Source organism: Ammospiza caudacuta, chromosome 1, assembly GCF_027887145.1.
Source record: "Ammospiza caudacuta isolate bAmmCau1 chromosome 1, bAmmCau1.pri, whole genome shotgun sequence".
NCBI classification, from domain to species: Eukaryota; Metazoa; Chordata; class Aves; order Passeriformes; family Passerellidae; genus Ammospiza; species Ammospiza caudacuta.
This window is the reverse complement of record NC_080593.1, coordinates 130847422-130869347: the sequence shown is the minus strand read 5'-3', so window position 1 is coordinate 130869347 and position 21926 is coordinate 130847422. Positions and strand designations below refer to the sequence as shown.

At 40.3% G+C, this 21926-nt stretch overlaps 1 protein-coding gene across 1 annotated transcript in view; it reads left to right on the top strand.

Annotated features, from left to right (window-relative positions):
- GRHL2 (grainyhead like transcription factor 2) overlaps positions 1-21926 on the top strand; it is a 64868-nt gene that overhangs the window by 29221 nt on the left and 13721 nt on the right. The window contains exons 8-13 of the mRNA XM_058803025.1: positions 1975-2069; positions 10731-10889; positions 16385-16472; positions 16559-16698; positions 18601-18632; positions 19739-19833. Coding sequence (XP_058659008.1) covers positions 1975-2069; positions 10731-10889; positions 16385-16472; positions 16559-16698; positions 18601-18632; positions 19739-19833 — 609 coding nt within the window. The remainder of the gene's footprint in view (positions 1-1974; positions 2070-10730; positions 10890-16384; positions 16473-16558; positions 16699-18600; positions 18633-19738; positions 19834-21926) is intronic.

Below are 21926 nucleotides of genomic sequence, written 5' to 3'. Positions count from 1 at the left end.
GGTAACTCACGGGAGGAGAAGTGGAAAAGTTGTAGTCACTCTAACAGCTTTCAAATATTCTGAGGTGTAAACAGTTTTTTAATCAACTGAGGATCCTTCTTTAACTGGATGTAAATTGAGGGGAATAGGATGCACTTCTGCTTTTTGACAGTGTCACAAATCCATGAGATTTGTGTATAGCAATTAAAGGACAGGCATGTGTTGAGAGAAAGGAAGGTTGATGGGTTGTGAGGTTCTAGCAGCCTTTTAAGACAAGAAAACAGGTGTCTTTACAAGACATCTTGTTCATGTCTTTCCAAAGAGCACCTACACAGCACGCCCATATGCAGCAGTCAGTTGCACGAGGCACTTTCTGGTGAATCATAAATTTAAGAGGTGGGCGGATGTGTGCACATGCATATTAAACTAATTATGTGTCTTCTAATTCCTCTCATTTGCATCCCTACACTGAATTTCGATAGTGAAGCCAATGACTTCAGTTAAAAAGGAGATCTGAATTCAAGGTGGGAATGAAAAGCCTGCCTGCCCTCTCAAACACTTTGCTAATTTGCTACATCGCCAAATATCTTGTGCTGTTCTTATGGTCTAAAGTGTTTTTTTTTTTTTTTCTGTATCTAAAATGATTCATGGATCCCAGGAACACAATTTTATTTGCCCAGTGAGATGCCAGCATTCTTGTGTTTCAAATGAGAGAAAAGTATACTGGTTGCCAGTTTCAAACATGAAGTAATTATTCTTGTATCAATGTTTTTTAAAATAATTTAAAATAAATTATTTTAAAACAGTTATTATCTAGAAATTATATTTTAGAGATCAACAGTTTTGGCAAAGGGAATGAATATTGGAATCGTTTGTGTGTCCCACAAAATACAAAAACGCCCTCTTTCTATAACTGATTACAAAGCTAAGAATCAGCCTGTTTCTGAAGCATGGATTTGGGCAAACTTTAGATCAGGAGTGTAATCTCAGCTCTCTGGCACTGAGTCCAATTACAGCCCTCCAGGAATTCTTAGGAAATGTTTGTCCCAAGGAGAGTTATTCCATTAGTGTGAACGATCTGGAAGTTCCTTTAATCAAGCAGCTATTACCTGGTATCTCTCTTAATCTGTCATCAAAAAGAATAAGAGGTGTTAAACTGTCCAGCAAAGTGAGAGAAAAGCAGTGCTTGCTTCTTTTTTTCAATTATAAAGAGGACTTGGGAGTTGTCTGTTTTATATAGTTTTCCAGCCTTACTGTTTTGGGAGAGGATTAGTAAACTTTGAAATCTTCCTCCCTTTTGCTTTTCATTCCTTCCAAAATGCTAGTTTATTGATGATAATAATAACAGCACGTGGGGAAAAAGTGAGAAGAAGGTGCAGATATTGTAGTCAGACATAAAAAATTTTTTTTCTTCGTTTACTGTTTTAGTGGTGCACATACTTTGGAAAAAGGATCTTTGTGGTTTTGGTTCTTTGTGGGGGATTTGTGATGGTTTGGATTTTGGTGGGTTTTTTCATTTTTTAAAATAATATATAAATATTAATCCAGCATCCAGTGCAAAAGTTGGAATGCACACTGATGATTTCCTCCAGTCATAGCTCTTAGACTTTTAGAAAGCTTCTTTAGGATTTACCATGTGTTTTCTTAATATCAAGGTTTGAACAGTCTCTTAAAATGCTTCAATAGTTTTCAGTTAATTTTCCAGTTTTGGCTGCTCCTTGGCCAAGCTAATGAATGCACTGACTCATTGCCAGTAGACTCACACTCCTTTTTGAGAGCCAACAATATTTTGCAAGAACATTACCTAGTGATATACTATGCTTAAGACTCAGGTTGCATTATATTACCCCTTTGTAATAAAGGTTATTAATAATTAATCATAAACAATACAAGAGGTGGTTTTGATGCACTAGACAACCCAGCTTAAGAAGCAAAGAAGCACTATGAGTTGTAAAACAGTTCAAGTTTTTTCATGACTCTTGTTTTTTCTTACAGCTGATTACAAGGAGAGTTTTAATACCATTGGGAATATTGAAGAAATTGCATTCAATGCTGTGTCCTTTACTTGGGATGTCAATGAGGAGGCCAAGGTGAGGAAAAGCCATGCAGATGGCATCCATTTATAAGTACCACCCATCGTTAGGCACTGTTCACTTCTCTCCTTTCTGAGAAATAAGAGGGCTTGTTGGTAGGTCCCAGCCTGAGAAACAGTAAAAGACTTTTTTCCTATTTTGCAAAGCCTGGTATAAGACACAAGCTGAGTCTTTTCTTTCTCCAAATTGTCGACTAACTTTCTACACTCTCAGCATCTCCAATAATCATATTCTGTAAGTTAGACTATGCCTTCCCTTGTGTTGGTGCCATTTATTTTATATTGTTATGCAGACCATCTTTGCAATTTGGAATGAATGCATTTTTGAGGACTGAGAGGTTTTTGGTTTGTGTTTGTTTGTTTTTTTTTTTTTTTCCCTTTTTTAATGGTCAAGTACCCTCAGGCATGGGGTTTTCATTCAGGAATGTGACTCTTAAGTGGACCTATAAACCAGGACATCAGAACACCTTAACTAGTTTCTTACAGATAAGGTTGTACAAAGGCTGTCAGAGTGCTTCAACTGCATAGACTAGTGTGGGAGAAATGAAAAACTGCCGGTAATTATAAGAAGAAGTTGGCCCCCCGGAAAGCAAACAACAAGGGAAATAGGCTGTGTAAAATGAGTGAGGGTAATGCAGTACTCTTGGGGATGTAGTTAATAAACAGCAAACACTGAGCTCGGCAAACTCCTGATAGTGTTTTCATGTTGAACACAAAATGTCCAGGACATAAGTAGAGCTATGAATCTTTCAAATACAAAGACCTCTTCATGCACAATTGCCCACTGCATTTCCAGCAGCATTAGAGAGGTTGCATCCTCAGGGTCAGTCCTCTGAGAACTTTACTGAACACTGAGTGGTAGCATTAAGGCCCACTGTCCTGACTCCTGACTGAAGGTACTGACTGTTTATAGTAACAGGGATTTAATCTCTGATGTGCATCTTAAAAGGAAAGACAATAGTTCTGAAAATCACCCAGCTCTTTCAAAAGCAGGTGTTGATAAACAGAGTTGTACTTGGCCCAGTTGCTAATGGTGCTGTATTTACTCATGTAGTGATTACATTTTCAACGGCCCAGATATTTCTCTATTATGTGTTTCCATTTCAAAATACAGCTGTAGGTTGTCCTCTGCAGTCACAACAGGCGACTGGTGTGTGTGTGTGATCACTGTGCAAGCAAACACCGATTTGGGATCTCCAACACAGCAGTCCTCCTCGAGGACCTTTGCAGAAGCACTACCAGGGCTAGAACCTGGCAGTCTTGTCCCTGGGCTGGCAGCTCTCTAAGACATTTGCATTTGCAGCTCCAAGCCAGACTTAGCAAGACACCCATGTTGATCTAGGAACAAGGAAGTCACATCCATTAATGTCAGGTATTAACCTCAGACGTTTTTTCCTAATCTCACGCCATTCACCTGGCTCTTGCCTTGGGTGCCAGAACATTATGAACGCAACTTTTGCAATGATCACTGGAAACAAAACAAGCTGAGATTTTGAAGTAAAGACTCCTTCTGGATTAAAAAAGTGCTAGGAGTGAAATTTAAGCTGCTTGTATTTCTGCAGGAAACAGTGATTAAAATGCAAATTGGCTTATGCATATTTATTTTGAGGTATTAAATATCTGATCTTTTAGGAGCTTGAACTGTGAATGTATTGATAAAAGAGGATTTATAACATGCTTTAGTGTTTGGCTATCAAGCATAAATCAGATTGTATGTGAAAGCTTATCACCTTGTCTGCACTCCAGTGTTTCCCTCCCCACACACACACATGTATGTGTACATGCTTGCTCCTGTTGGGAAGTTTGATACAATAACTGCTTGCACTGAGTCTGGGGATTCCCATAGGATGCCGCTGTGGTGTTGGAAAGCTGTGGGTGCTAAGGCACCTCACTGAAGGCTGTTTTTTCTCCAGCAATTACCTCATCCGTGGGAGATGAAGAATAATTACAGACTCCCTTTTCCTAAGCTTTTTGAATGATGATCTTTCAACTGCCTCCATTGTTTCTGTTTGGTATTATTTTCCATTTTCACCACAATTTCAAGATTAAAACTTAACCCCCTCAGAGGCACAAAAGCCTTTTTTTTTATCAAGTCAGATAAAAGTGGCACACAACAGTTCTTTTCAGGGCCTCTGAGTTGGGATATGATGAGGCACTCTACTGGCCCTGGAAGAAGCAAAGAAATACTTCTTGTTGAAAGTGCACTGGGGAGTGATGTGGAAAATCAAACAGAACTAGTAGAAATCACCTAACGAAATAGAACTCTCTCTCCTGGGAAACTAAACCCCACATTTAGAAGACCTATCTTGAGCATCAGGTTTCTCACTTTCCTATTCCACCTGGATGGCAGCTAATTTAAAGCCATGTTTCTCCTCATTTGAAGTCAGACTTTTCCTCTCACACACAGACAGAGCAGGCCTTCCCCTCGCAGCCGTTCAGGATGAGGGTATAGGAGAATGGGTGTGGCAGTCAGAATCTGCCAGCTCCAGTGAGCCTGCTAAGGGCTGGTAGGGCAGCATCTCGTGCTGGGTCTTAGTGGGATAAACAGGAATGCAGAGGGTAGAGGCAGAGGCCTCTCTGTGTTGCCCCAGTAATGTCAGTGGAACTGGGCTGTTGGCTCCAGTTCACCATGCTTGGTGTGTCATCTTCCAACTGCTGCTTGGCAGAACAAGAACCTTGTACAGTGCATGTCAAGAGGTGGAATCATCACACTGTTTCTTTCTGTGATCTAAGCACCGAAGTCAGGAACACCACTCTGCTAGTGTTCTCTCTGCTGTGTCTGGTTGACAGCAGCAGTTCCCTTGCCTCTGGCAGAGGAGAGTTAGTCCTGGCACATCCTTACCCTTTTCTAGAACAGCATCCCTTTCTGCTGGGGCTCTTATCTAGAGGTCACTGTGGGGCTTGTGGTTCAGAGCAGGATCCAGGGAAATGAGGGGAAGGCTCTATAGCCATGTCAAACTCAGTGCTTTCTTAAAACAAAAATATTGCTGTAAGGGAGCAGGGGTAGGAAGAGAAGAACAGTTTTGTACAATCCATCTTTGTTTCCCTCCCATATTTAATTCTGTTATAAATATGTAATATTTATGGGTAAGGTGATTTGTTGTCTTCCTTTGGTTGAACCCAAATGCTATGTTTGGTATTTTTAAAGGAGTTATTTAAAAAAAGATGAAGAAACAAACAACAATTAACAACTGGCTGACATTTTAACTGTCTTTTGAAAGTGTCCTTATAATATGCTAGAAGCTATGTAGTTGCCTTGCTGTTGCCCTGTAGATGATTTTGCTGCAGCATCTGGCAAGTGGACAAAGTTCTAGTGGAGGCTCTTGAACAGACTCAGCTTCATTTCTGATAGACATTCATCTGTCTGCTTGCAGTGTTAGGACTGACAGAAGTTAGTTTGTAAGAAAGATGGTTAAAGAGACAGAATTGTCTTGGTCAAAGGATAATATATTTGTCATAAACCATACCACCTCATTGAGATGTGACTTCTCTCTGGTAGGTGCTTGGAGCATTTAAATTGGCTGTGACGGTGTTACTTCTTGAAACAATTGCATATTTTTATGGGAAGTATTTTATAGCCTAAAAATCAAAGATATTACTTCAGTGAGCAGTTGCTAACAAAATATGACACCTTAAAGAGACAAACAGTTTTCAGTGATATCAAGAGATCGCAGATTTCTGCTAAGCACTGCAACTTGGACATGCAATAAACAGACATGTTTGTGGCTGTGTTATTCAGGCAGGTGCTGGCAGATGAGTGAGATGATTTCAGTGAGTGCAGGAGTTGTGTGCTGAGCAGTTGTTGTGTATACTTGCGTGCAATAACTGCCCTGCTATATTTAACTGAAATGTAGATCTTTAATCCAAAGTATGCTGAAGCCTCTGGGAACCTTTCCAGTTATTTAATGAGTTTTGGCATGGCACATAGAGTAATAAGCTGTTTTCAAAGAGTGACTGATTTGCCGGATTAGGTTCTTGGATATTGTGGGCCAAAGTGAGCTCCAATTCCAGTGGGTACAATGGCAAAATCAAGTTTATAGAACAGCATTATCTCTAGCAGTAATTTGTGTTGTGGCAATCCATATTTCTTAAACATTGTTAGTGATACTTAGGCCAGGCTTTGACTAGTATAAGATTTTTTTTTCCATAATCGTGACTTTCCTTCTCAAGTTACATCAATTTAATTGGGAAGGAAATTAATGTCTTTTCTACTCTAAAAATGTAGAGGTTGAAAGAAAAGATGCTTCATTCTGGGGAGTTAGTAGCAGAAATTATGTAGGATTAGACTTGGCAGCTACTTTAATAAACCATGTCTGTGTGTGCAAGTGTGCATATATATATATGAGTGTATATATAGATGTGAGACATGCACACACACACGTGTATACATTAGAGAAGAGTTAACCTGTGGTAGCACATAATGTGGAAATTCAGTGTATACAAATGGCTTGATAAGTATGCATCTGGGATTCAAAGCAAATGGCATTTTTATGTAGTTGCCGGGGTGTGGTGTGGGTTGAGGAAGCTTCAAAAGAGTAGTGTAAACATTTGCTGGAGACATTTGTATTGAAATAAAACAAAGGTCTTACCTTTGTGTGGGATTTATAAGGTAACGGCTGGTAGGAGAAACTACAGACCCACACTTTCTGTGTGTGTGAGGAATGATGGGATTGATGTTAGTCATTTGAGAGATGAGTCAGTTAACTCTTTGTTGTTAGGGTCTGGAGGGAGGAACCTTTTAAAGCAGACTTTTAAGAGACCCATCACCAGGGTTCTATGTATTGCCAGTATTCAGTAGAGAAATTGCTTTAAGTTTATAATTTTGTGCCTCCCTTCTGCCCTTGGCAGTTTCTGAGACAATGGGAGCCAGAAATGTAAATAGTAATAAAAGGCTTATATTAGAAGTTTCATAGCTGTAGACCTTTAGTGTATAAGCTGAGAGACTGCAGCAAGAGTCATGTTGGCTGAATTAAATGATAAAAAGGGAAATGCACTTCTGAGCCTTGCTTTCCCTTAAGGCAGCTTACTGTGTTTGTGTCTTGTACATCCCTAATTATGCTGCAGTATTTAACAAACAGTAATTCTTATAATAGCAGCTACACCGTGGAGGAGTAGTCCCCAAAAGACAGAGTGCTTTTTCTAGACGTGATCTATAACAAATAGAAGAGCTGTTGTTATCTTGGGCCACTTGTGAAACTTTCTCAGCACCAAATGTTTCTCTAAATTAGTATTTAATTGCTAATGGCATGCCTGAGCTGGAGACTAGATGGGTGGAACTCTGCCATTAATTGCTCTAATCTAAGATATGCTGACATTAAAAAAAAAAAAGACATCACTATAATGACAATTATACAATGTGTTCCAGATAGCAAAACATTGCTAAAATCCAGTTTGCACAGGAAAAAAAAGTTGCGTCTGAATTTGGGTACAATCATACTAACTTTTATTAATACAGTTCTAAGACAAGTGTAGACAGGGATTAGGAGGGAGACAGTGATTTCTCTTCCTGCTACTGTAATTTCTACTTAACTCTACATTTTCTAACCATGTTAAATCTACTATGCAAAATACCACAGCAAAGGAGATCTTAAATCTGGATATCTTCTAAGAAAAGTAGAATAGCTCTCCATTTTGTGGCTGCCCATGGAGCTGTTTTGACCCTTGTCTCATCATGAGTGGGGGTGCACGCATTTTTGACGGGAGCTGGAAAGAGGGGGAAGATGAGAGTTGCAAAGAGCAAAGCAGGATGTGTTTGGACAAATGGCTGAAATCAGTGCTGCTCAGAGCAGGTGACTGCTTTGGGAAGGTGGTTTCTGGTCAGACCAGGGGAGAGAGAAGGGGACTGTTCAGATGTTTCTTCAGGTCCTCTTCACCATAGTAGCCTGCTGCACTGGTGCAAATCTTTAGTCATGCAAAGAAGAAGCTCCCTAAAATAAAAACAGAAGTTATGCCCTCTTTCCTTTCCCTCTATACACCCCTGTGTTTTCCAAATCCAAAGTCAGTGTGGTGCTTTACAGGAAAGCTAATAGAACATTGCATGGAGACAGAAAATTTCCCCACTATCAATGATTTGTGTTAATTCAAATCCATCTGTCTGTCTGTGAGGTGCAAATGATATGACAGAAAGTGTAGTACACTTCATGTGCATGAATGTACAGTCATTGCTCCTCAGAGAGATCCTGATGTATTACAGTGTCAGGACAAGATATTGAGTCTTACAGCAGCTATCTATTATTCATGCTGAATAATCTGTTATTGCTGTGTGGGGACTCTTGAAAGCGTAAAGTCTGTCTTCCCCAGCCGTTCCTACTCTGTTCTGTGATTGTGGAGGCAGTGGAAGAGATGACACAATGTATGTAGTCGATTTAGATGGGACAAGATCTTTTTTGCTTCTCAGCTGAGTGTGCAGCAAGGGTGGAAGAAGTACAAACTGCTAGATAGATGCAAAGCCTGCATGTCTTCTCACATTTGAATGTACATTTTGGAAGATCTGTGCAGAAGTATGGGCTAAAATATAGGGTGACCAGATTCTGTTTTATGCTAGGCTTCCTTCCACTACTGTGTGTTCACACACACTTTAAACCATTGCCCTGACACTATAAATGATTCTGAAGGCAAATGAAAATTCAGGCTGTTGTATTTCAGAGGGTATTCACTGTGTCTACACTTATCTTTGGGGCTGGAGGAGATCAACTTGTAATTTGAAACAGAAATAACACTATCAGCTTCAAAATCAGAGTTTCACCTAGGGCCTTTCCCTGCCTCCCTCTTCTCTCGGCAGTTAAAGTTCAACTATTTCATTTGTAAATGCAGCTCTGCGATACAATCAGAAGCAGAGAGGAGGGGCCATTAGCTCAGTCAGGCAAACAAGCAGCTCTGGCTCCATCATAAAGACCCTGACTGTAATGTTAACTTCTGCCAGGAGGGTAAAGTATCCCCCACCAGCCCTGCTGGAGCCCTTCTTTATTTTCAGTTGTCTTTCTTAGGGATGTGCATTCTCCTCGCTCATGCTGTTGATTTATTTTCCCTGTTTGTGGAATGGAGGGGGAGGGGGGAGGGATGTCCTTCATGTTCTTCCTTCAGGAATCCTCCCAGATCCCAGGGGTTTGCTGCCCTCTTCTCTGCCCTGTGAGGGGTGCATTAGGTCTGTTTGAGAGACCAGTTTGAGATCTCTTCTTTCCTGAGCCCCCTTATTCTTCTGGGGCAGGTTTCACATCCTCCTGGTTCAGGAGTATGTACTGCTGGTTTTCTCAGTCCTTTTCCTTGGTTCTCACTTTTGGGGTTTTGTTTTGTTTGGTGTTTTGTTGTTGCTTTTTAAACTAAGGGCAAGTGAAAAGTAGAATCAAGTTAATACACAATTGCCCCAAATTATTATGTAATGCACATATTCCTCACTGGGCTGAAAATTAGATTTTTAATCTAGTTTCTTCTCTTGTGTTTTATGAATGCCATCCTGACTGAAAGCTATTGGTGGTATTTCAGTTCATAATGTTTGCTTTACATCAGAATAGTCCTTGGAAGACTTTGGTGGTGGGAGAAGACTCCCAGGTCCTGTACAGATGACACACACCTTGTCCTATGGTGCCAACTGAGTTAATGAGAGGGAGATGATTAGTGGCTATCAAGTTGTAAGTTTTTGTTGTAGAAGGAGAGCAAGAGATGGATTTCTGAAGCAGGCAAGCAGGGGACTTGCTAGCTCAGTTGGTTAATGCTGAGGTTGTGGGTTCCATCCCTGGGTGGGCCATTAAGAGCTGGGCATGATGATGCTTCCCAGTCCCTTCCAGCTCAGATGACTCTGTGACTCTCTGAATGCAGTGTCAAGGTATGTGGATGCTGTGGAACAAAGAGAACTTCTGAGAAGAGGTAGGAAGTAGTTTTATGAATATTTGAAAAATTCCTTCCCAGTTTGAAACACAGGGTGAGGTGCATCTTTAAAAAGGAGGAAAGACTGTGAAGGGCCCTTAAAGTGAAATACAGGAGTATCTATTGATGGGATGAAGAAAGCAGTAGTGTCAATGAGATGTGAAGAAAATGTTTAAAATAAAAGGAGTAGAGTTTATCTTTGTCCCACTGAATTTGAATGAGCTGTCAGATGAGCAAGCCATACCTAAGGCAGCTGGAAAGGGTGAAGCAAGATGATCTGTATCAACAAATAGTGCAAACATACAGAGCAGGGTTGAGGAGTGGAACAAGTAAGGGCTAAAGACCTGACATCCACATAAGGCACGTTTTAGGAGGTTTTATCTCAGATTATCTTTAGTCAGTTCCCATGAACTAAGCAACTATGAGCAACTGGAGGATCTGAGTGCTCCTGGAACGTATCTTTCTGGTCTGGCTCTTCCAAAAAGAATCTAGTTCGTGTATTCTGAGCCTCTGGTATGAACCAAAGCATGATAAGTTGGGAGAACCAAATGATTCACCTCAAATGTGAGCTTCTGATCCAAACTGAAGCAGCAAAATATGGCTTTCAAGTTTGTTCTTCCCAGGATAGAGTGTCTTTGCTGGACAGAAGTGGAGGATAAATGTGTGAATTGCCAGAGCGTGCATCATAGGTGAATTAAAACCTTTTTATTTTATTTTCCCATTTCTTGTTATGTATTTCTGGAAGTTTAATTGTTGTTTGCACCACATTTTAAAAAGTAATCTCTCTGGCACACAGATTTTCATCACAGTGAATTGCTTGAGCACAGACTTCTCCTCACAAAAAGGAGTAAAAGGGCTTCCTTTGATGATTCAGATCGATACTTACAGCTACAACAACCGCAGCAATAAACCTATCCACCGAGCCTACTGCCAGATCAAGGTTTTTTGTGACAAGGTAAGTGCAAAGCACAGTTACCATGGATAAAGGAGGAATCTTGTTAGGCAGTTTATTGTTGCTGTATTTTAGACCTAATTAAACGCTGCTTCTTCCCTTAAAGAATTGTATTTCATCATAGCATTTGGTCCAGCTGTATCACAAATCTAACTGATTATCATGTCATTATTTTACTGCTTTGCAGCCTTTTTGGCCCTGATTTCTCAGCTTGTGAGCAATAGTTGGACTGTTTAAGGATAGCCTGTTACAGGTCATGATTGTGGAATATCAATAAAGTAATAGAAAATACAAATGCAAATATCTCTATTTGGAAGGTCAGTGCTGATCACAGGCTCACTCACATAAGTGGCAGTCTGTTGATGTCCTCCCTTCTGACAGCCAGGATAGATAGATAAACTTCATATCAGCTTCTCTGACAGAAAAAATGCACTTTTCAGTGAGGGTCTGCCAAGCTCCCTTTTATAATGCAATGGAAACCAGCAAATTCCAGTGACACAGCTGATGGGTTTTCCCCCTGCTTTACTTACAGTTATTTTAGAAACTCTTATGTTGCTAGGATTTTCTTATCAAAAGTAAAATACAAAAAATATATTAGCCATTCCCATTTTGTAATTCAGTAACTATTTTTTTGTATGTGTTCACACCCTCTTAAGCAAAATTTTGTTTTTTTGCTGTAGGTATGACTGCTCCTCTGTGGAGACTAGTAAGATGTTTCACCACCCAGACATAGATCATGCCTGAATGAATTAGACAGTGTCATGGTCAGCAGTGTATATCACCAGATAGAAACAGTTCCTCAGAAATGTCAGTGATGATACTTCAAAGAGAGTGTGACCACTTTTCAGTTTTGTTTAGCATCTGTCAGCTGATGACTTTCTCCATGCCGAGAAACATCTTTCATAGGGGAGCTGATGCCTGGATTCTAGTCAAGGTTCAGGGATTCAGGATCCTACATCTATTTAAGTGACTTGGAATTTTATCCAAATTAGTCTTGCCATCCTACAGGTGGGAATAGAAAGACAAAAGGCCATGCCCCAGGCAAAACATAACATTAACTTTTTAATGGAAAGGGTAAGAGTTCAACTGTTTCAGGTCTCTGTGTTGCTGCTCCTTCCCCCTTTTCAGTTCATTCCCCTGTTGCCGTTTTGACATCTTGAGGGCTGATCAGTCAGTTGTGTTAGTGGAGGAAAATCTTTGGAAGTAATGAATGTAAATGTTTGCACTGAGGTCTTTTTGCAGCCAAAATGCTATGCTTTTAATTGTAACTTTGAATGTCAAATATTGAGAGATTTGAAGCTACAGCTGGATCTTAAAAGCTCAGTAAATATCAAAGTAACAAGTTGTTTTCATCTACCTGTTTCTGAAGCGCAATAAGAGAAATTTGAATTATTTAAAAAAAGGAAGGAAATTCAGAGCACAAACTCATCAAGGGTGACCTCTAGATACAACTGGTGGAGATTTTGAATAATAAATGTTCATTGCAGCTATTGGCTTAATTGGAGCTTCAAGTATCCAGACAAAAAAGCAGGAAATGAATGTTGAGTCTATTAATCAAAACTGTCTCAAAGTAGGAGAGATCACGGGGTAGTTAAAGTGTTATACACATCAGAAATTGGAAGTGGAAACTGAAGGGCTCAAGGGTATTGATAATAGGCTGTATATGTGTTTAATATAAATATATACACACATGTAGAGCTTTTTAAGTTAATGCAGGTGTGAAAGTGACTTGAGCAAATGAAAATTACTGAGGTCAATGCACATGACAGTTTGTGCTAATTTGCACTAGGTAAAAGACAAATTCTTGCTTCTCCCCAAACTTATGTTGCCAGATCTTTACCAACATCCATTTGTCACAGGGCTTTTGTAAGTAAATAAATGTTTGGAGAATTTCCACTTGCTGGTGGCACTGGGAGAATTCAACGTCCTCAGAGGAAGATAGCTGGTGTGGCTGGGTATCCTCATCTTTCCAAGATGTCAAAATAAACCCCTGGCTCTGGTTAAGGTGGTGCTAAATGGTTGAGTTTCTCTTGCTAGCCTGTGGCTCTCCCCCCAGTGACATGGACAAAGCTTGCTGCCTCTTTGGGGAAGGCCATGAAGCTGTGACTGTTATTTATTGCCTACCTCCTTGTCCTGATGAATTGAAGAGGAACTATAGGAACATAAAAAAAACCACTCAGCAATCATATAATGATCTTTATATATTCTGAAAGTGTGAACTGCTCTGTTATGCCCCAATCTGACAGCCTCAAAGAGAAGCTGATGACAAAAGTACCTGATTTATTACAATCACCTGGCCTGGTGGTACTGCACAGTAAATTCCTCTTCCCTAAGTGTGAAATGTTTCTCATTCTGCAACATGGAAGAACAAAATGTTTCTGTGCCTGAGGTGTTATTAAAAATGTTTCTTTCTGTAGTGCTGGTGCCTCTTTAGAACCAGTGGATGTATTTGTATATTCACTTAGATAAATCACAGGTGGAGGTGTCCAGTTTTTAAGAACATTCACTGACAAATTAATGTCTTGTAGCTGCAACACAGTGTAGCTGTTGTGGAAAGAGTTATCTTTGAAAAAATAAATCTGCATTTAGCTAAGTGGTACATATTATATATATATAAATTAGTATTTATTCTGGCAATTCCTTCATTTTAATATTAGTTTACATATAAACTAGAGAGCAACGTGAACTAACATCCAGTATGTGCTTTGTGACATAAATGTATGGAGATAAATGTTGCAAAGGCTGTAAATGTTACTTAACAAATTTAACTTTACCATACTTCCTATTTGTCATCCAATCTTTTGCCCATGTTTGTTTTTCACTAGGCAATCTTCAAAGCATTTGTTACAGTCCACGTCTTGTTTTGTCAGTGCTAATTCTCTGCCTTGCAGTCATCAGTGCAGATCACTGATGCTGCATTATAAGTTTATCTAATTTTTATTCCTTAAGTAGGTTGTCAGGGAAACTTGCTACCAGGCCTATTTATATTTATATATTGCACAATGTTTAGCCACTGTGTATGAAAGAACTGGGACTTCAGAGCTACTTGATTTTCTATATGTGATTATCTGCTGAAAAGAAGCAGAACTTGACTTGGCAAATACCATAACATTGATCCAAAATAAAATAAATTAATCCAGTTTTGTTTAACCTGAAAAATACATGTTCTTTGGAATATGTGCAGTTCACACGTCCTTGTTTTTGGTGTGGATCATCATAGAGAAAATGGATTATCATAGAGTATTTAGAAACTCTAATTGCCTATTAATCTTTAGCTTTGGAGAGAGCTTTTATTTCCAGGCTAAAACATTCCACATCTCATTGGGCAGGCACACAGACATCAGCCTATGTCTATGTGCCTGCCCAATGAGATGTGGAATGCTTTAGCCTGGAACTAGAAGCAAGAGTACACATGAGCATCAGTGCGGTGCAAGACTTAAGTCTAAATGAGTTGAAGGATTAGGAAGAAAATACTTTGAGTCAGCTGAAATTCATAAGCTGCATTTTGTTAATAATTAGTAGCAGAAGTACTTTATACCCAGATATCAATGAAAAAATTAAGAACTAATTTAATTAGTTCACTGGTCACAGCATAGTTTATAGTCCCCAGTAGAAAGGTAATTTCTTCTGTCCTGAAGAGATGTGCAAACTGTGGTTTATTAGGTATGTGTCAGATGGCTCAGCTCTCAAAACTATGCAGCAGAAATGCTCTAGTAGGCAAAAATAATTGTGGTCTCATCCCTGTGACTATGACATCCATTCTGTAGGCTGGGCTGGCCCTGCCCTGTGGGCTGCTCCAAGCTCAAAAGGGCTGGTAGGTAGTTTTGTGGGTATTGCAGTTGCCACATTTGTGAAGTGGCTGTGGCACAAATAAACACTGCTAGATGGGAATGACTGCCCAGCCCAGGGATTGCCTGCCCCCCAGAGATCTTGGGGTGTGTTGCCTTGAATGAATGACTGAAGAGAAAGCTGTAAAGTGTCACCAAGTTCATGGTTACAAAGAATATTACAGAAAATCAGTAAAATATATTTTTTTATTATGTATAAAAGGCTGGATCCTCCTCAGTTTCTGCTTTCCTGAGAGAAAACTCACACTTGGTGCTGTGTGTGAAGTACTTTGATGGTTCATCCTGTTTCCTGTGAGCAGCAGAGTGGCAGCACCGAGTGATAGGTGTGGCTGTGGCCACCTGGCAGAGCCCTTTGTGGAGCACAGGTTTCTCAGGATGTGCTTTTTGCTGAACAGGGCTGGGGTGTGTATTTTTGCTCCTTTCTTAGAAAGAACAGGTGGCTTTAAAGGTTACAAATGTACCTCTAGAAACAATTTTGATAAGTGCACAACTCTGAATCCCTTGGCTTCTGCGGTTGAGGTTGGTGAGTGACAACTGGACTGGGACCTGTCTGGAGGCAGTGTTTCTGTTTGACACATTCATGTTTTCCTAAAGAGCTATTTCTTCCTCCAGCTCTTTCAGCCTCTGGAAATCTACTGATAGATCACAGCCAGGAGTGCATCTTTCCTTGCACTCTTTCTAAACTTGGTTCATTGACTCATGTGTGAATTTTGCCATCTTGAGTGGGTGTTTTTTGCTTTCTTTACCTCCCTCCTCTCCCTTTCTATTCAAGAAACTTCTAATTTTAATTTGGAAAAAAATTCTGTAATCTTGCATGCCAACTGTCTGGGAGCAGATGGATCTTCATTACCCTTCACAATGTGATAGGCATTATTTATAAAGTAAATTAGGAGAACTTCAAAGGAGGTGTTGCTGCTTTTTATGTCAATAACAAGTTTTATTTTTTAAACTTGTTGAGAGTGTATTTACATAACGGAAGCCTGCAACTTCCCAGGAGCTCCTGGTGCCTAATAGGGCAGTGCTACATTGCTTTCCTATTTCTGGAGAGCTTCTCCCAGTTTGAAATGCCTGTATTTTTCTGTAAGAACCCTTGCAATGTTGGCAAGCTGTCAGCACAGCCTTTTTGGACTGTCAGTTCTCAAAGGCTCTGCACAGCTGGCTACAGTGCAGCAATGCTACCCCCAGACAAATTGGGTGGAGGAGAGTTTAGGGAACACCTCAGCCCAGACATTATGTAAAATGATAGCAATCCTGCAGGTGTTTTATGCCATTACACAAAATATTTGGCCTGAGCACTCTGTCCATTGCAGAGACACTGGGCTTGGGATGCCCTTTGCACAAGCTGTGCTGGCATCAGTCCTGCTACAGACTGCACACTGCCTGTCCTGGCTCCTCCAAACCAACATGTGGATATGTTCCTCTTGCTGTCTGCAGCTCTGGGAGCTACTGGATGTGCCAGCTGAGTCTCAGGCACAGGTGATCCATGCAAAACCTTCCCAACAGACTGGACAGATCTGTCTTCAATGAAGTAACCAGTTTCTCTTTTAGCATTTCTGTGTTTCTGATGCTGTAGTTCCAGGCATTGCAGAGTACAAAGCTCATGGTGATTCCTCTTTGGGTAATATCTGTTTGTTATCTTTCTTGCATCAGGGAGCAGAAAGGAAAATCCGAGATGAAGAGAGAAAGCAGAACAGGAAGAAAGGCAAAGGCCAGACATCCCAAGCCTCATGTAATAATGGTGAGTGAAATGGGCCTTTCTGGTCTCGGGCTAAGTCATGCTTACCATGCCTCCCTTCACAGCTCTGTGCTTTGTGATCCACCTAGCAGCTGAAGGGAAGTTGAGTGCACTCCCTCTGCAGAAAAAGAGTGATATCACCTTCTTCAAAACAATGGCTGACCTGGATTCCCAGCCCGTTCTCTTCATACCGGATGTTCACTTTGGAAACCTGCAAAGAACTGGACAGGTAGGAAATAATGAAATGAGCAGGTGCCCACTTGCCATTTGGCTGCCTCTGCTCTGGGGCAGGTTTTAGGGAAGTAAATAACTGTTCCTGGGGGCCACTTGTTTCAGCTCTCATTTTGGTAAATGCAGTTTTGGCACATCACTAATAGAGGACCTTAGAAAAGGCAAGTACCTTTCTGAGTTCTGGATGCAGAGGAGTTTAGACTTCTTTGACAACTGACTTGTTTTGTTACAGTACTGTCATTCTTTTGCTTTCAAATATAAGGTTGATTTGTGACTGAAACACAATCTGGTTTTGAGTGTACTCTTTGGCTTGGTGAAATGAAGTGCCACCTTGTGGTAGCAGAGATCCCCCTCCCTGTCACAACTGAAAACGATGACCAAGCTCTTACCTGTGTAGAAAGGTCAAGAGTATGGTCACTAAACACCACTACCCGTTTTCTGTCAGCATCAGCTAGAGATCTGGAAATTCCTTGAAAAAAATATTTTCACTCTTCCAAGTAAAAACTCTGTCATGCTAATGTTAAATACTCAGTATTGGTAGTTATTATCATTAGTAAACATAAGTCTTTCCTAACTTGGCTCTTTTCTATTTTATCACCTGCTGGGAAGTTGAAAGCCTGAACTGGAGGGTCAGCTCTGACAACTTTTTTACTATGAACGTGTTATTTATTAACATCTCAGGGACCAGAATGAGACAGTTATGCATATGTTTATTAAGACAAGTAGTTGATGAGGAAATCTAATATGCATTGTGGGAATCCATAAAAATCAGAAAGTTTTAGGAAGGTTGTAAAAAGGACAGGCCATTTGGAATTGTCAGTTTTGAAGCAGTGAGAATTGTGGTTGAGCAAAGCACAAAGAGCACAGACGTTGTAATCACAGCTGTCACAGGCTTACTCTCCCAAGCTGGAATGGGGATTTGTTTCAAAACAGGAGACGGTGGAAACATTCCTTAGTATATATAATCCTGTAAATAATTTTCTAAACTAACTGGAAGATATCCCCATTTCCTAGCTCTTAGGCAATGTTCAGCCATGTCTTTTATTGCTGTAACTCATAGTTAGAGCCCTCAGCTTTGCACACACACACCTCTGAGCTATTTTCATTGCATAGTTTCAGAAGGGAAGGCTCCCAGTGAGAGCCAAGTGTGCTCTGAGTGCTCTGAGCCAGTGCTAGAGACCTGCCTGGGATGGCTTGCCCTGCCCTGCCCAGCTCAGCAGCTGCAGGGCTGCTGCTCTTGTTGGTGCAGACCTGCAGTGTGGGCACATTGTGAGGAGTTTGGTTGAGTGTTCTGTGAAGTGTTGGACAAGAGACTGAGATTTTATACCTCCCCTGCTACTGTCAGCTGCATTTGCTGCTGCTGTAAATTTGGTCCCTGTGACTCTCAGCTACGTGGATTTCCACAAAACTGGACTTGGGCTTCTGCCCACAGCTGTGCAAAAAATGTTCAGCTGTACCTTCAGTAATTGTCTTCCCATTAAGGCTGTAGTTTAATCTTGTTCTTTATAGTTTAATTAGATTTTCAGACAGTATTAAATACATACAAAAGCTTTTGAGTGTTGTGGCTTAAACTGTATTAGGGGTTATTTAGGTGAGTAGCAATCTGATTTAGAGGATTGTAAAATAATTGGGAAAATTATATAAAGCAGGGAAGAGGGTAATGTCTCTCAAATAAACTTTGATATATTTCCAGTAGATGATATTCAACAACAGTTTCTCTAAGCCACGCTTCTTCCAGATAACAGTTTAGAACTAGTGATGTTTGTGTTATAGGAAGAAAAGGATTTTTAACATATGACAAACTGCAAAACACTTGTTGTCTTTTCTCCCTTTTGAAGTTATTCTGTTAAGCAAGTGTCTGAGTTTTGGGAATAATTGATTTTTATTTCCGTCCTTCTAGGTTTACTACAATACGGATGACGAGAGAGAAGGGTAAGATATTTATTGTTTCACAAGCTTTGCAGTTAACATTTTAAACTCATAGAAAGTTGATACAAAATATGAAATCAGATAAAACTGACCCCTTTCTCCCCCTTCCCTCATGTTCTCCCATGTAAACTGTTTGCTTTTTATGTCTGTATTTTAATACATTTCCAAGTAAAAGAGCCCTAAGTTTTGATACAGGAAGAGGACAATATATTTGATAATGAAGTAAGCATCTATGTAAGCATGAGGGTTCTCAAATAACTTAAAAACTGGGAATTTTTTATTGAAGCACTGGACTTCACTGCATTCCTGAAAGCTGTTTAGCAGTGCACACACATGTATGCAACAAATACAGGAACTGCAGAGAGAATGGCCAAGTGTCAGAAGAGGAAGGCAGAAAGAGAAGAGAGAACCTGGGAAGGACAAAGGTTGGAAATGGGAGCACTCCTGATCTGACTTTGGAGGGACTGGAAGAATTGATGAAAGTCCCTCTGATAGTTAGAGGTGCCATGAAATAAGGGTTTTAATATGGGCTGCTGAACTTCAGCCCACATTGTGTGCCAGCCCCATACTTTTATAAGTTGCTTGAATCCCCAAGTACACACCCTCAAGTTTGAGATTCTGGAGTAACATAACTGCTCCCATAAATCTGCAAAAAGTGACCTGTAGTAGGGACTGGCCAAGCACCTGCAGTCAACACTGACTTGAAAACATGAGGTTCTTTTTATTTCTTTTTGAAACTGATGCTCTTCATAAGGCTTACAGTGGAATTTGAGAAACAAAGGGATTTATTGCATCAAGCAATAACCACCCCCCTTCCCTCAATATTTAAGCAGTTAAAGGCCTTTGGGATTTTTCAAATTAGTGTGTAACATTGGAACATTTTTTCTTGTCACCTGTCCCAGCCAGTCAATCTTGGCAATTTCAGAGGCCTGGATAGTTCAGATAAGCATCAAAAACTAAATCCTTGCAGTTTCTGCTTTTGGTGCTACATGAGTATCTAGTGGGTGTTTTTGCCAGAGTACAAAGTGAGTCATGACTGTTGCTGTTGTCTCCTCTTCTGCTGTGAGAACAGTTTTACTGTGACATGGTCCCTGTTTTGTATATTCTAGTAGCAGTGTCCTGGTCAAAAGGATGTTCCGGCCTGTGGAGGAAGAGTTTGGTCCTTCCCCTTTGAAACAAATCAAAGAAGAAGGTCTGAAAAGAGGTAACAATCCATTCTTAGCGGTTAAAAATCATTCTGTGGGACTCAAACCCTCAAACTGGGAGGGGCAGGTGTGGTTTGGACAAAGTCAGTTGTAGGATGCTAGTGCAAATATGGGTAGATGGGAGAGGAGATCTTTGTATCTGCAGTCTATAAGGAGGCATTTTAAGAAATGCTAAAAATTGCTTCAGGAAAAAAAAAAGGACTGTACTTTCTCAAGAAGGGATCAGGACACAAGTGTATAGAAAAAACTTAGAAAGTTTCTTGGTTCTTGGCCAAGCTACAAAGTTTATGAAAGTTCTACTAGCAAATCTGTGATGTTCTATTTTTAACTTTTGCTCATCTTTTCTGTTCTGTCTGGGATCACAAGCAAATATGCAAGATGCATTGGGTCAAATACAGAGACCTTAACAGGCAAGCTCCTGCTGACTGCAAACTTAGATTGGGTGGAATAAAATCAGAAATTTCCTACCTTATTAGAAATATAAAACATGGAGAGACATATTCCAGCAGATGTAACAGAATTGTTTAAGGGTTTGTTTCCCTTAACTGTTTTTACTGCCCAGGTGGGTATTATTACAGTTGCAGCAGAGCTTTATAGAAATTGCTTCCCACAAGCCTGCTTTTGCCAAGTTTCTCTGTTGGTTAGGGTGGTCTGCTTGAACCAGGGGAAGCATAGAAGATTATAGGATGGAGACTGATACCTTCTTGAAATAAATGTGAACATATGATTCTTTTAATTAAATCTTAAATTAATTATGTGAGGTTAGCACTGACTATGGACTTGCATTTGGTTGACTCAAGACCTTGGCCCAATTCACATTATCAGGGCTCTATCAAGCAGAAGATGACAGCCATGAGGGCTATATAAAGAACTGTCATTTCCTACAATTTCACCTGGGTTTCCCAGCTGGAAGCCTAGGAAGTTGTCTGCAAGGAGGTATTGGTTTGCTTTGACTATTCCTGTCCTTTGCTTTGGTTAGTTGTTTTGATAGCATTCAGGACTTGCAGGTATTTCAAGGGTAAGATTAGAAAGAAAGAAAATTTAGCTGGTGGCAAAGCTATGTAAAATGATTAAATCCAAGAGAGGCACAGAAGCAGAGAAGCTGGAGGATGCTGTCTTCACTTCCCCTTCCTGTTCAGTGTTTCTCTCATCTTGGATATGCTGGCTGGAGGCCAAGGCTTTTCCAGTGTGGCCTTTGCCCTGGTGAACTTCCTGCCATCTGGAACCTTGCCTCTGGGATCGTGCTGGTGGGGTGCAGCTCAGCTGAGCCTACCCATTTGATAACTCTGTCTTTGCCAGAGGATTCACTGGTATTAAAATGCTTGGGTATTTTTTCCCCAGCATTGCCATATTGAAAGCCTCTTTTCTCAAGATTTATTTGGTACAGCAGAATCAAGAGTCCTAGAGAGCAGGTGTAGATGGGGCGCAGGTGTAATGTTTGAGAGGGAGCTGGTCTGATATGTGAAAATAGACATTAAAATATAAATTAAAGGCAATGTAATCCCAAAGTGTCTTATTAGGAGAGCAGTGCAGGTAAATAGCAGCCAGTAAGGTGTCCAAGCTCCACTGAAGAACTGAAGTGGAAGTGTATGACCTCACCCCTATCTTCTGGACCTACTTGTAACACTGTCTGGTGGAAGTAAAAATATTAAGGGGCAGCCTTCAAGAAAACAGGTCTGAAGGGATTTGCAAATGCTCTTTATATTCTCACTCAGGTAGCCGCCTCTTTTTGAATAATTCTTTCATCTCCTTGACCTCTAAGGGAAGTCCAAGTGCCCAACACAGAAATGTGAAGTATGTTAATCTGTACCAAATGTGCATCACAGCTAGTTACTTGGCTAGACTTGGCTTTTTCCTGCTTTGAGTTCTCAGTAAGTTTTCAATTCACTTTCCCTTTCAGATTTCATAGGGAGTTTGCAGTTAATTATAAATCCAGCAGCTGAATTATAGATCAGGTGGATTTCCAGTTCTGTAGTTCTCAGTTTCAAGAAAGTAATTTTTTTGGGTAGCTTTTGTCTCTTAGGAAAGTTATGTTGAGCTACTCTGAAACATTTTGGATTCATAGCAATCAGGATGTTGAGAGCCAGCCAAG